This window comes from Dermochelys coriacea, chromosome 23 (assembly GCF_009764565.3).
Source record: "Dermochelys coriacea isolate rDerCor1 chromosome 23, rDerCor1.pri.v4, whole genome shotgun sequence".
Lineage (NCBI taxonomy): Eukaryota > Metazoa > Chordata > Testudines > Dermochelyidae > Dermochelys > Dermochelys coriacea.
This window is the reverse complement of record NC_050090.1, coordinates 6,053,530-6,065,067: the sequence shown is the minus strand read 5'-3', so window position 1 is coordinate 6,065,067 and position 11,538 is coordinate 6,053,530. Positions and strand designations below refer to the sequence as shown.

At 61.6% G+C, this 11,538-nt stretch overlaps 1 protein-coding gene across 3 annotated transcripts; it reads right to left on the bottom strand.

The window, feature by feature from the left end:
- Positions 1 to 896: 896 nt before the first annotated feature.
- FOSB (FosB proto-oncogene, AP-1 transcription factor subunit) lies at positions 897 to 8,443 on the bottom strand. Of its 3 annotated transcripts, none has more exons than XM_038382402.2 (5): positions 7,723 to 8,443; positions 4,770 to 5,078; positions 3,935 to 4,042; positions 2,833 to 3,123; positions 897 to 2,732 (listed from the first exon to the last, which is right to left on the bottom strand). In XM_038382402.2, the coding sequence occupies exons 1-5, from the start codon at positions 7,846 to 7,848 to the stop codon at positions 2,667 to 2,669; spliced, it is 900 nt and encodes a 299-aa protein (XP_038238330.1). In that variant the 5' UTR covers positions 7,849 to 8,443; the 3' UTR covers positions 897 to 2,666. The 3 variants fall into 3 exon arrangements, with proteins under 3 accessions (XP_038238330.1, XP_038238331.1, XP_038238329.1); XM_038382403.2 differs by having other exon boundaries at positions 2,956 to 3,123; XM_038382401.2 differs by having other exon boundaries at positions 897 to 3,123.
- Positions 8,444 to 11,538: the final 3,095 nt, after the last annotated feature.

Here is an 11,538-nt window from a genome sequence, read left to right as displayed (position 1 = left end):
GCACAGGTCTGCTCTGCAGGCTGCTTCTGCGACTGCTCCCAGCACTGACCTGCTTCTTGGGCTGCTTTTCTGGACCCTCTGGCTCTGGTTGCTACAGCTCTGCTCCCACGGCAAGTCTGCTCTCTGGGCTGTGCCTCTGGCTTTGGGGCTGCAGCTCTGCTCCCAGGACAGGGTCTACTCTCTCTCTCTGGATTGCCCCACTCTGACCCAGGCAATTCCAGCTCACAGAAAGGATGGCACCTCCCTGGCCTCCTGACTCCCTGATTAGCCTGCCCACCCTGTCATTCAGGCTGACCTGAAGCATTGGCGTCTCCCCATTGTTTCTGGGGGCTGTCAGTCTCAGGGTTCTGATTCCCCATCGACCCTTCCCCTTTGAGTACTGGGAGCTAGCCAACCCAAATATCCCCACTGCATGTTAGTAAGGGGGCAACAGTCCCTTTACATACAACAGGCAGGGAAAGGCACAGGGGCGCAACCGCAGGCCCTGCTGAGGGGCTCAACTTCCCAGGCTACACCACTGCTGGGGGGGGTCCCTCCCTGCTGAACCCAGGCTTTAGGATACTCTCCCTGCCCATGCAGGGAGCTGGCCCCAGCACCACCTCGTGCCCCCTGCCAGCATGGACGGGGCGGGGGGGGGGAAGGTATGTGCTAGCAGATAGGATCAAAGCTCAGAGGAAGCCTGTGACCCCTGAGAGAAGGGGCAGGTGCCTTCTGCCCCCTCCCATAGGGGAACCGCTACCATCTGTCACCCCAGAAACCAAGTCTAGAGCTCTCAGGGCAGGGTCCCCTGCCCTGCGGGTGAAAGGCACAGAGGGGAGGAGCAAGCCAAGCAGACACTGGGGTGACAACCTGTATCTGGCCTTGCTGGACAAACAGACCCGCGTGAATAAAAACGGTGCATGTTCAAAGCTGTTTTTATTGGCCACTTTGCAGATGAATCAGCGCAGGCTCGGAGGGGCGCTGGGCGTTGCCACAGGACCCCCCCCCAGCCGCCCAATAAACACAAGTCACAAAATACAGCACAGGAAAATAATAAAAAAACAAAACTCCCCATCCCCCAGCGCTGTCCCAGATGCTAAACGCCGCAGAAACCCCACTCCTGCGCTCAGAACAAAGTTAAACACGGTCAAAGCTTGGTCACGAGGGCACGGAACATCGCACACGGCGGCTGGCACGGGGCAGGCCCCGGCAATAGAAGCAACACGGCTCTCCCGCTCGACGCGCTGGCGACGACGGGACGGACGGCACGGCCCAAAGCGGCGGCAGGTCTACATACGCATGGGCACTAGCTACAGGGGACGGCGGGCCCAGGGAGATTCAGCCCTGGGGGAGGGGGGGGGGGGGGGAGAGCCAGCAATGCCAGTCTTCCCCCAGCAGGAGAGGTTGGGGGCAGGCTGGGCACAGACCCCGAGGAGCAGGAGGGACCCCACCTCCTGGAGTTGCTGCCCAGGGCTTAAAGCTGTCAGCAGGGATGGGCTCTACAGCCTGTGCAAGGTCTCAGCCCCACAGGGCCTGCAATGGGGCGCAGGGGCACCTGGCTTCTCTCCCATTGCATCATCAGGCCCATGCTGTTGGAGGCTTGGGGGGGGGGGTCAATGGAACATGGGGTTCCTATGGGGGAGGGTCATGATGGCAGCAAAGAGTCCCCAGAGGGTGTAACAATGGGGGTAAAAGCCACCGGAAGGGAGGGCTCAGCCCCTGATGGGCCAGCGTAGGGCTGGAGGGGCTGCAGCCTGTGTGTGTGTGTGGGGGGGGGGGAAACTACATGCACACCATGTGCTCACAACAGCAGCGAAAGCAGGGGCTGTACAGGGGGCGGGGCTGTTCACAGTATCTCAGGGGGACAGATGGGCACAAGGCCACCTCCTGGCATTGCAGCCACGCTTGCCAGCTCCCCCACCAGGAAAGCCAAGCAAGGGCAGAGAGGCTCAGACAGCCAGAAGGCAGCACCCAGGGCATCCAGGCTGAGCTCCCACCCAGCCCAGGCCATGGGGCTCTGGCTCAGCCCTGCAGGGAGCTCCTCAGAGCAAGAGTGGAGGCAGCTGGGGACACAGGCCCCTGCCTCAGTGCTCCATAGCTGCCCCCAGCCCAGCCCGAGCCACCCTCCTGCAGGGGGATTGGCAGGGCAGGGCCTGCCCAGGCAGCAAGGAGCCACAAGACGCAGAGTGGGTGGGTATTTTGGAAGAGAGTCAACACAGGGCAACAGGCCAGTGTGGCCCAATAGGGGATGGGGGGAACCAATCCCCAGCCCAGCCCTGCCCACTCCCCACAAGCTCAGTCCCTGGGTCAGCTGCTCACAGTAGGTGGGGGGGGGAAGGGAACGCCGCACAATCTGCTGCCCCCAGCCCTGCCAAACTAACAGACAGATGAGGCTTAGCCCCCATGAGCCGGGCCCAGCTCCACAATCCATCCCGGCGGTGCCAAAGCTTCCTGCTCCTCCAGCCAGATTAAAACAAAGTCCCCCAAAGTGTCAGCAAGGGAGGGGGTGGGGAGGGGTCCCGCTCGCCGTCCCCTCAGTTAACTAATGGCACGCACGGGCAGTGTGGCTGCAGGTGTGGGGGCTGTCAGTTTGCAGCATGTCCCACACACACACCCCCCGTTTGCACGTGTGGGTTTGATTGGCTTTTTTTGGTTAATGTTTCACAAAGCGAGTAGCGAGGGAGAATTCAAGGAGTCCGAGGACTGGTCGCTGCTGCTGTTCCGCTGGTGTGTGGCTCCGCAGGTAGATCCCTCTGGGTAGGTGAACACAAACGAAGATGTATATGAAGGGTTAACAGGGTACGGGTCGCTCAGCGGCTCACCATGTGTAAAGTAAGAACTAGAAAACGCTACCTCCGCTGGGCCCGGCACGCCCGGCGCTGGCACGCCAAGGCTCTGCTGGTAGTGGAGGGGCACAGATGGGTAGGCAGCTGGCCCGAACGGGTCGTCCTTAACAGGCATCCCCAAAGAGCTCACCTCAGCCGACGGGCCAGGCTGGCTGCCCAGCTCAGGCATGTCCTCGTAAGGGATTTTGCAGCTGGGTTTGTGAGCTACGAGCACAAATTCCAGGCGCTCTTTTTCCTTCTGCAGCTCCGCGATCTCGGACTCCAGCCCTGCCTTCTCTTCCTCCAGCTGGTCTGTCTCCTGGAGGGAGGGGGAGCCAGGGTCAGCAGGGCCAGGAAGAACAGGACTATGCCAGCCTGGGAGTCTGCTCTACATGCACAGCCCTCTCCCTGGGGGTCAGCTCCCATTTGCTATGGCCCCTAGCACCCCGATGCCCAAGCCAGCCCCTTGTGGCCAACCCCCAGGCTGCAGAGCGCATTGCTACTGTAGACCCAGCAAAGCGTCAATTCCAGTCTCAGGAACCCTGCCTTCCCCCCACCACCATACTATTGCCCCCGGCATGGCTCCCATCCCTGGGACTGGCAAATGAGAGATGCACCAGATGCATAAGAAGCAGGAGGATGCACCCAGTACTGGCAGTGCCATGCCTGCCACTTCAAAGGGGCTGTTCTGCTTTATCAGGAAGACAGAGCTAAGGCTGCCATGCACCCGGCTTTCCCCAGCACCATCCCTTTTGGGGGGGGGTAGGTGCCCTGGGGAACCTAGAATGGTGCCCAGTGCACAGGGCCAGGCTCATCCTGGATGTCCTGCTTTTTGCACCTTGGAAGTGGCAGGCCTAGACTGTGCCCCGCCCCCAGACTGTCTCCCCCCCCCCCCCAGCAAAGGGCCTTTGGAGACACCCACTTTCCCCAGAAACACCTTGCCCAGGTGCTCAGCCCAAGCTGCCACGCTAGCACCCAGACAGCTGTGGCACCAGAACAGGAAGCAACCACTGCGGTTCTGGGCACGAGCAGAGAGTGAGCTCACCGCGAGCTCTACCAGGCACCTGTGCTGTGTGTGGCATCAGAGCCGTGGCCTGGGGTGCAGGGGAAGGGGTCCCGTGAGTACTCACCGCCTGGAGTCGGTCTGTCAGCTCCCGGCGCCGGTTCCGGCACTTGGCTGCTGCCAGCTTGTTCCTCTCCCTGCGGACGCGTCGCTTCTCCTCCTCCTCTGGAGTCAGCTGCAAGAACCAAGGGGCTGGTCAGCCGGGGCTCCAGCCCAGGGCCCTCCCCACCTACCCCCTCATGCAGCATAGCCCCACCCCTCAGTGTTCAGGGCCTCCCTCAGCCCTGTGTGTTATGGGGAGTTCTGCCTATGCGCCAGTGCAGTCTGTCGCCTCTATCCTGATCCCCCTCCCTTCCCCACCGACGATGGGGATACCCGTCTGGCTAGGAACTGCACCAAGCGCTCAGCTACTAGGCAGCCGCTGGCTGAGACCAGCTCTCGTTCCCAGCGGACTGGGGACTGTAGACGCCATATCCATTCCCCATTTGCCAAGGCCCTGCAGCCTGCATCAGGGCAGGAGGAATCACTGGGTTATGCCAGCTGGGGAAGGAGTCCTATGGCTCCTCCCCACCTTGGGGGGCACAGCTGAGCCAGACTCCCAGCCACACCATGCTGCCCGGTGTGGCTCCCAGGCATCTCGCATTGGGACTGGCAGACCCTCCCCTTTCCCTCATGCCCCTACCCCTTGCCCACTCAGCCCTGCCATGCGGGCTGAGGAGCCAAGCTGGTGGCGTGGGTGCCCTATGTGGCTGGGTGCAGTTCCCACTGACCGGGCTCTCAGATGCCAGGCTCCCCACCTACAGGGGGCACAAGGGGGGGTAAGTGATGGAGTTAGTAACCTCATTGCAGATGCCCCAGAGGAAGTGCGACAGAAGACTGTCCCCCAAGTCCGCCCAGCTCACCGTTTCCTCCCGTGTCCTCCGGGGCCGAGCCCGAGCTGAGCGGGACGATGGGGTGGCTGCTTCGGCGGTTGAGGGGCCAGCGCTGTAGGCGCCCATCCCTGGGGTGGAATAGCTGGTCCCGGGCAGGTCATAGGGGTCCACCGTAGGCGGCGGCTGCTGCTGGTGAGACATCTGTTGGCCCTGAGGTTGCGACTGGGCCATGGAAGAGATCAGAGTGGGCTGCACCAACCACTGCAGGTCCTGGCTAGTTGTTATGGCGGTGACTGTGGGCACAAAGGATCCGGGCATCTCCCCGAGGCCACTGCACTCCTGAAACACAAGGACACAGAATGTGGTCAGGGACTGGGCAAAAGCATGGCAGGAACACATCTCCCCCCAATCCCAGCCTGTGACAACCAGTGCCCACTACCACCAGCCTCCCAGAGTTCTCCTCCCCCCCCCCCACTAATCCACAAGCCCCCTGGCCATGACCCAGCAGGGAGAGCAACACATGATGCAGGGGGAAGGTGCACCCTAGCCCACATACAGGCCCGTCTGCCAGCCAGCACTTGCCACGACAGGATCAGGCCTGACACAGAGACCAAAGCCGGGCAGCCAGTTTCACGTTCCTCTGCCCTCATGGTGGCTGCTGGTGAAAGTTGAATTGCCAGCTCCGGAGACTTGCAGGCATTGCCTAAACGCTGCACTGTACAGACATCCCCTGCCCTGCCCCAAGGGCATGCTGAATTCAATGACTGTGACAAGGGGGGGCCGGGGGGAGAGAACAGTTAGCAACAGTTGTGGGGCAGTTTAATGTGGGCACTTGGGCAGAAGGAACTGGGATGAGACCCACCCAACCCATTCAATGCAGGCACCTTGGATCAGGTGCTCAACTACCAAGCTAGAAGCAAATGGCTCTGTGCCCCATTCACCAGCCCCCCAACCACTAGGAGAGGACCCCTGTCCTACACAAGTAGCCCTGGCCCCTGAATTAGTTTTTTGCAGACCCCAGGGCACCCCAGACCAAAGGGCCCAGCTATAAATGGCTCTGCAGAGAAGGCAGGTCAGGCTCCAGCAGAGCCAACTATAATTCAGCTCATGAGCTCCCCTCCCTTGTCTCAGAAGGGGGGCTTTGTGCGAATCTCACACACAGGTTCTAGGAAGCTGGCGGGGGCTGCGCTTTTTTTGGAGCAGAAGAGACCTTTATTTGCGGTTCTGGGCTTTGGTCTTTTTCAGGCCTCAGAGCGCCAGGGTCAGCACAAGCCTAAAAATAACACTCCCGTCTCTGCTGGGCGCATGTTTGGGGGTCTGCCGGTGGGATTCCTGCCCCCCCGCCAACCTGAGCCCCCGCAATAACCCAGCAATCCACGCAGTGAGCGAGGCCAGCCCATTGACTGAGTGGGATGGGAACGGGGAATGCTTCGAGACATGACCCATGCCCCCAGGCTGCAAGTTTTCCAGCCAGCTCCCTTCTGTTAGGGCACATGATGTTACCAGCTGCCCCCCTGCCCCGGCCCCACTGCGGGCTTCCTGGTGCCCGGGGTGGGCTGACCAGGGTGGTGAGCTCTCCCCCCCTCCTTCGGGAAAGGGACTGCCCCAGCTGACGGCTCTGCCCCATGCCCGGTGGGGTCACCGACACCAGTGCAGGGGCAGAGGAGCCTGGCCAGGGAGCCCCTTGTGCCCACAACCCCAGTCCTTTGGGGGAGCTCCGAGGAGGGGGGGAGGGGGGCACTCCACTGCTTGCCAGGCATTCTGGTCACTACAGCTTGGGGGCATCACTGACACCCTCCCCCCCCAGCAACAAAAAAGGGGTGAAGCCTGCGCCTCCCCCAGATCTATCACCAGGCAGCCAGGGGGAACCTGCCCCCCCACCACACACACACGGGGGGGGCAGCCTCTCCCCGGGGCACCTGGGTGCCAGCCCCCCTGGTTCTGCTGTGGGGGTTATTATGGGCTGTACGGGAGGGTGGGGGCAGCTCCTGCTCCGCTTCCATTCCCCGCACGCTTCCCCCGCCCCGCCCCGCCCCACGAGGAGGCGTGGCCTGCCAGGCCAATCAGCAGGCTCGGCTCCCCCACCCGCCCCTTAGCAACGGGGGCGGCCCCCGCGTTCCAAAATAACCCGCGCGCCAGAGGGGGCGGAGGAAAGCGCCGTGCGTGCCTCACGTCAGCGCGGAGGGTTCCAGCGCGTCACACGTTACGAACAACCCCGCCCCCCTCTCCCCACGTTCCACCTCTCTCCCCCCCTCCCCCCGGCCAGCCGCGTAACGCGGGGGAGTTCGGAATGCGGACTGGAGAGGGGACAGGGCTTCCCCAGGACAGGTACCCCGCATCCCTGGGCACCCCGGGTCCCATGGCTTCTCCTCTCCCCCCCACTATCATCGCCCCCCCCCCCGGTACCATCGCTCCCTCCACGCCCCCCGAATACCATGCCCCCCACATCCCTGGGTCCCCCGGCTACCGTGGCTTCTACACGCCCCCCGCTCACCGGGCCCCATCGCCCCCTGCATCCCTGGGTCCCAGGCCCCACACATCTCTGGGTCCCCCGGCTACCATGGCTTCTCCACCCCACCCCCAAAGTATCATCGCCCCCAGCATCACTGGGCCCCATGCATCCCTGCCCCTCCCTCCGCCCCCAGGACTGGTACTGTGGCTTCTTCACCAGCCCCATACAGCGCCCCCTGCATCCCTGGACCCAATTGCCAACCTCCCCCCCCCGTACCATCGCCCCTGCATCCCTGGGGCGCCCGGGTACCATGGTCATCGCCCCTCAGGTACCATCGCCCCCTGAATCCCTAGGCACCATGTCCCCTACGTCCCTGGGCTCCCCCTTCCCCTCCCTTACCAGCTATCGCTCACCCGGACCTCCCGGGTACCCCCCCTATCGCGGTGTACTATGTCACCGGGCACCGTGGCAGTCATCCCACAACACCCCACCCCACCAAAAGGCTCCCCCTAGGCACCCCTGCTCCCCTACCTGCGAGGCGGCGGCGCCCGTGGGGCTCCCGAAGGAATCCACCGAGGACAGGTACTGGGACTCGGCCGAAGGTGACGAGCTGCACCGGGAGGTGGAGTCGTAGTCTCCGGGGAAGCCCTGATACATCTCCCTGGGCACGGGGGGAAGCCTGTGGCCACGCTGGGGGCGCCTGGAAGCCAAGGCTGGTGCAGGAGAGGCTGCGACCCCGGGTCAGGGGGGAGCCGCTTAGACGGGAAGCGAAGTGGCTGCCGAGTCCCGTTTGCGAGCGGCAGAGTCCGGCAGGGCAGCGGGGCCCGGCGGTTCCCCCTCTTCCTCCTTCACCGGCAAAGCAGCATCGGGGACACGAGCTCCGCGGCTCAGCAGCCCCCCTTCAGCTCGCTGCAGGGCTCCGGCCGTGGAAGCTGCGCTGGTGGGGCGGGGAGACTCCCGGCTTCCGAGCCTCCTGCTCCACGCGTCTTCTCCCCTCAAAACCACATCCGCGGGGGTCCAACGCCCCTTCGCAGCTAGTGGGGGAACTTCAACACCGACCCCCCGAAATATTGCAGCAGCCCCCCTAAAGTAGCACAATCCAGAGGCGATGCGGCGTCTTCGCAGGCCCAAGCCCCACAAAGCGGGGGTGTGGGGCGGGTCGCTGGGGTGCCCTGGAGCCTTGTCCCGTGCAGGTGGCACCGTCTCCCCGCTAGACAGAGGAGCTCCGGCTCCCCTCGCAACTTATGAATGAGCCGCGCTCCAAGCCTCTCCGTATTTATACCAGAGGGGCCGGCCCCCTCCTGACGTCTCCACGCCCCCAAAACCAGGCACAGGGGCCACCCTGGGGCGCCAAACTCAGCCTGTCTCTTATCCTGGCCTGCCTGGGGTCCCCCTGAGCCGGGCGCCCCGCTACCCCCCGAGGAAAGGGGCGATTTTAGGGGTCCAAAGGGGAGGGGATCCCTAGTCCCGCCCAGCTGGAGTTCCTGTGACGCACTTAGCCATATATGGGTTTGTCTTTGCTGTGTTTGTTTGGTATCCTAGCAGAGGACGTCAGAGGGAATCCCTTTCTCAGCGCCCGGGCTGGGGCTGCCGCTGCTGGCGAGCGGGACCGGGTATTAATAGAAACTTTTACTATCGCTCTACAAATGGCCTGAGCCAGCGGCCGCGTATCGCAGTAGGGGGTCGGGGGGGGGGGGCAGCCCCCCCCCAGGGAGCACCCGGGGTGGGGGGCAGGATCCCCCTAGAGAACAACGATGGCATCGGCTGCCCTGGGGGAAGCCCCCCTCCCAGCCCCCCAGCTGGCTTCTGCTCGGGCTGCAGCTAGGTTGGGCTTTTGCCCCCTCTAGTGCCAGTCAGGAGGTTTTAGCCAGGCCAGCCTGTGTTACCCCCGCAAAACGCCTGGCCTCCCTGAGATCTAGTGGCAGCCAGCCCCATGCCTGCAGCCAGCCTGCAGCCTCCATCACAAGAGCTCAAAGCCCTTTAAATGTCCTTCCCTGCCCCCCCTCCATGCTTGAATTTAGCATCTCCCTCCCCTGATTTTTAAAACCCTCCCAGATCGAACTGAGCCCCCCGGAGAGTCACGTTCCCGCTCTAGTGCCAGGGGAGAGAAGATACACAAAGACACCGCACTCCCAGAAGCGTGCCTCCTGGTCAGAGCAATGGTCCAGCTAGGCCAGCAGTATTCTGCCTCCGACAGCGACCAGGGCCAGGTGCGTCAGAGGGAATGAACAGAACAGGGCAATTTTGAGTGATCCATCCCCTGTCATCCAGACCCAGCAGCTGGCATTGGCTGTTCAGCCCTTGACCCTCCCTCCTTCGGGAAGTTGGCCAAGATATTTTTTAAATCCTTAGTTTGGGGGAATATTTTGTGCTTCTGGGATTGACTTACACAGGAGCCAGGGGCAGCTGCAGCCCTTTTCCTTTAAGAATGTCTTGGTCAAATCTGCCTAGCTCTTCACACCCTCCTGGACTTTGGTGGAATTGCACAGAATACAACTGGCAGAGAATTTGGACAGATATTGCGATATGCTCTGACTGTTTCATTTCTGATGTATCAAGCCACATCTGCTCCCCCACAAAAAATATATGTAGGAAAAAATAGAGAGCATAGGTTAGGGCAGTGGTTCTCAACCAGGGGGGCCGGGAGCAGGTTTCAGGAGGTCTGTCAAGCAGGGCCAGTGTTAGACTTGCTGGGGCCCAGGGCAGAAAGAAAGCCAAAGCCCCACAGCATGGGGCTCAAGCCCGGGGCCCTGAGTGCCACCACCCAGGGCTGAAGCCAAAGCCTGAACAATGTAGCTTCACGGAGGCCCTATGGCATGGGGCCCCAGGCAAGTGCCCTGCTTGTACCCCCTAATGCCGGCCCTGGCTTTTATATGCAGAAAACCAGTTATTGTGGCACAGCTGGGCCGTGGAGTCTTTATAACGTGTTGCAGGGGGTGTGCTCAGAAAGAAAAAAGTTGAAAACCCCTGGGTTAGGGGGTCTGAGATGGAGGACTCAGGACTTGGATTCTGATCTCCTCTCTGGAGGGCTGCATAGCCCCGTGGTTAAAGCAAGGGAAAGAGACAAGTATCCTAGGTTCCGTTCCAGCTCTTCCCCAAACACATGGGGTAATGTGGTGCAAGTCACTTTCTCTCTGCACTTCACTTTCTGTAGCTGGAGATGATGCCACAAACAACAACCTACCTCCCTGGGGAGTTATGAGGCGTCATGTCCATGAAGAGCTCCGAGCCCTGAAGCTGGAGGGTGCTGTGGTCAGGCACAGGGCTGACTAGATCGCCTAGGGGCACAGGGAGAGTCCAATCTGTCTCCTGAGTAAGGAATTCCAAAGTCCTAGCTGGCACTGTTTTGAAGGCTCCAGCTGTTTGGTTGGGGGGGCTTGGGGGAGAGAGTTACAGGTGCTTCAGTTAGACCAATTAACACCTCACTCATCCTTTGAGTTTCTCCTCCTCAGCAGCTGCCTACCCTCCTGTGGCCAGCTGGAGCAAGGTAGCTGGCAGATGTTCCCCCCCCCCCACCCGCCCGCCCCTTCAGGGACAGCTGGCAAGTTATTCCAAGAGCATCTAGACAAACACCAGCTGAATTCTGGCTCACTGTCTGGGGCCAATCGCCATGCCGCTAGGATTCCTTCCTGCTGCTTCCTGGCCTGTCTGTAATAAGATCCTGCTTTCGGCTGGGATTCCCCCGGTTCCAGCCTGGGTCACAACACTAGTAAATATTTCAGGTTTCTAGGTCAGCAGGTCCTCGCGACTGTCCAGTACTATGGGCAGAAAGCCGCAGTGTGTGGGGTGGATATTTCCCCTGCCTGGCTGTAAGGAGGTATCATTGTGTTGTTGTCTGGGCCCTTGTCCCAGTCCCCCAGCTTCATAAAGACCCTTTTCCATACTGACTTTACCTGTCTGCTCAGGGGCAGTGTGGGGCCACTCACCTGGATCTCAGGGCTCTGATGTGGTACATGCTGCTCTCCCATCGGCATTCCCGGGCTTCCCAAAGCCCGCTTTGCCCCTGTGCTGCCCCTGCCAAAGGGAAGTGATCGCACTAGTGCTGCCATGAGTCTCACTTATCCCCAGGCGAGATCCCACCTGAGCATGCAGCCTGCAGCAGGTGGATGCATGATGATGTCCCATCCACATCACCGGCAGCAGTGGAGGCTCAGCGTTTCTGAGAAGGAGGCTGGAGACATTGCAGCCTGGTCTAGTTGACCGGCACCTGGGACTCAGGACTCCTGGGTTCCAGGCCTGGCTCTGCTGCTGGAGGATCATGGGTAAGTTACTCCCCTCCCACCCTTTTGTCTGTTTAGCTCTTTAGGACAGGGTCTGTCTCTCGTTCTATGTGTGCAGCACCTAGTG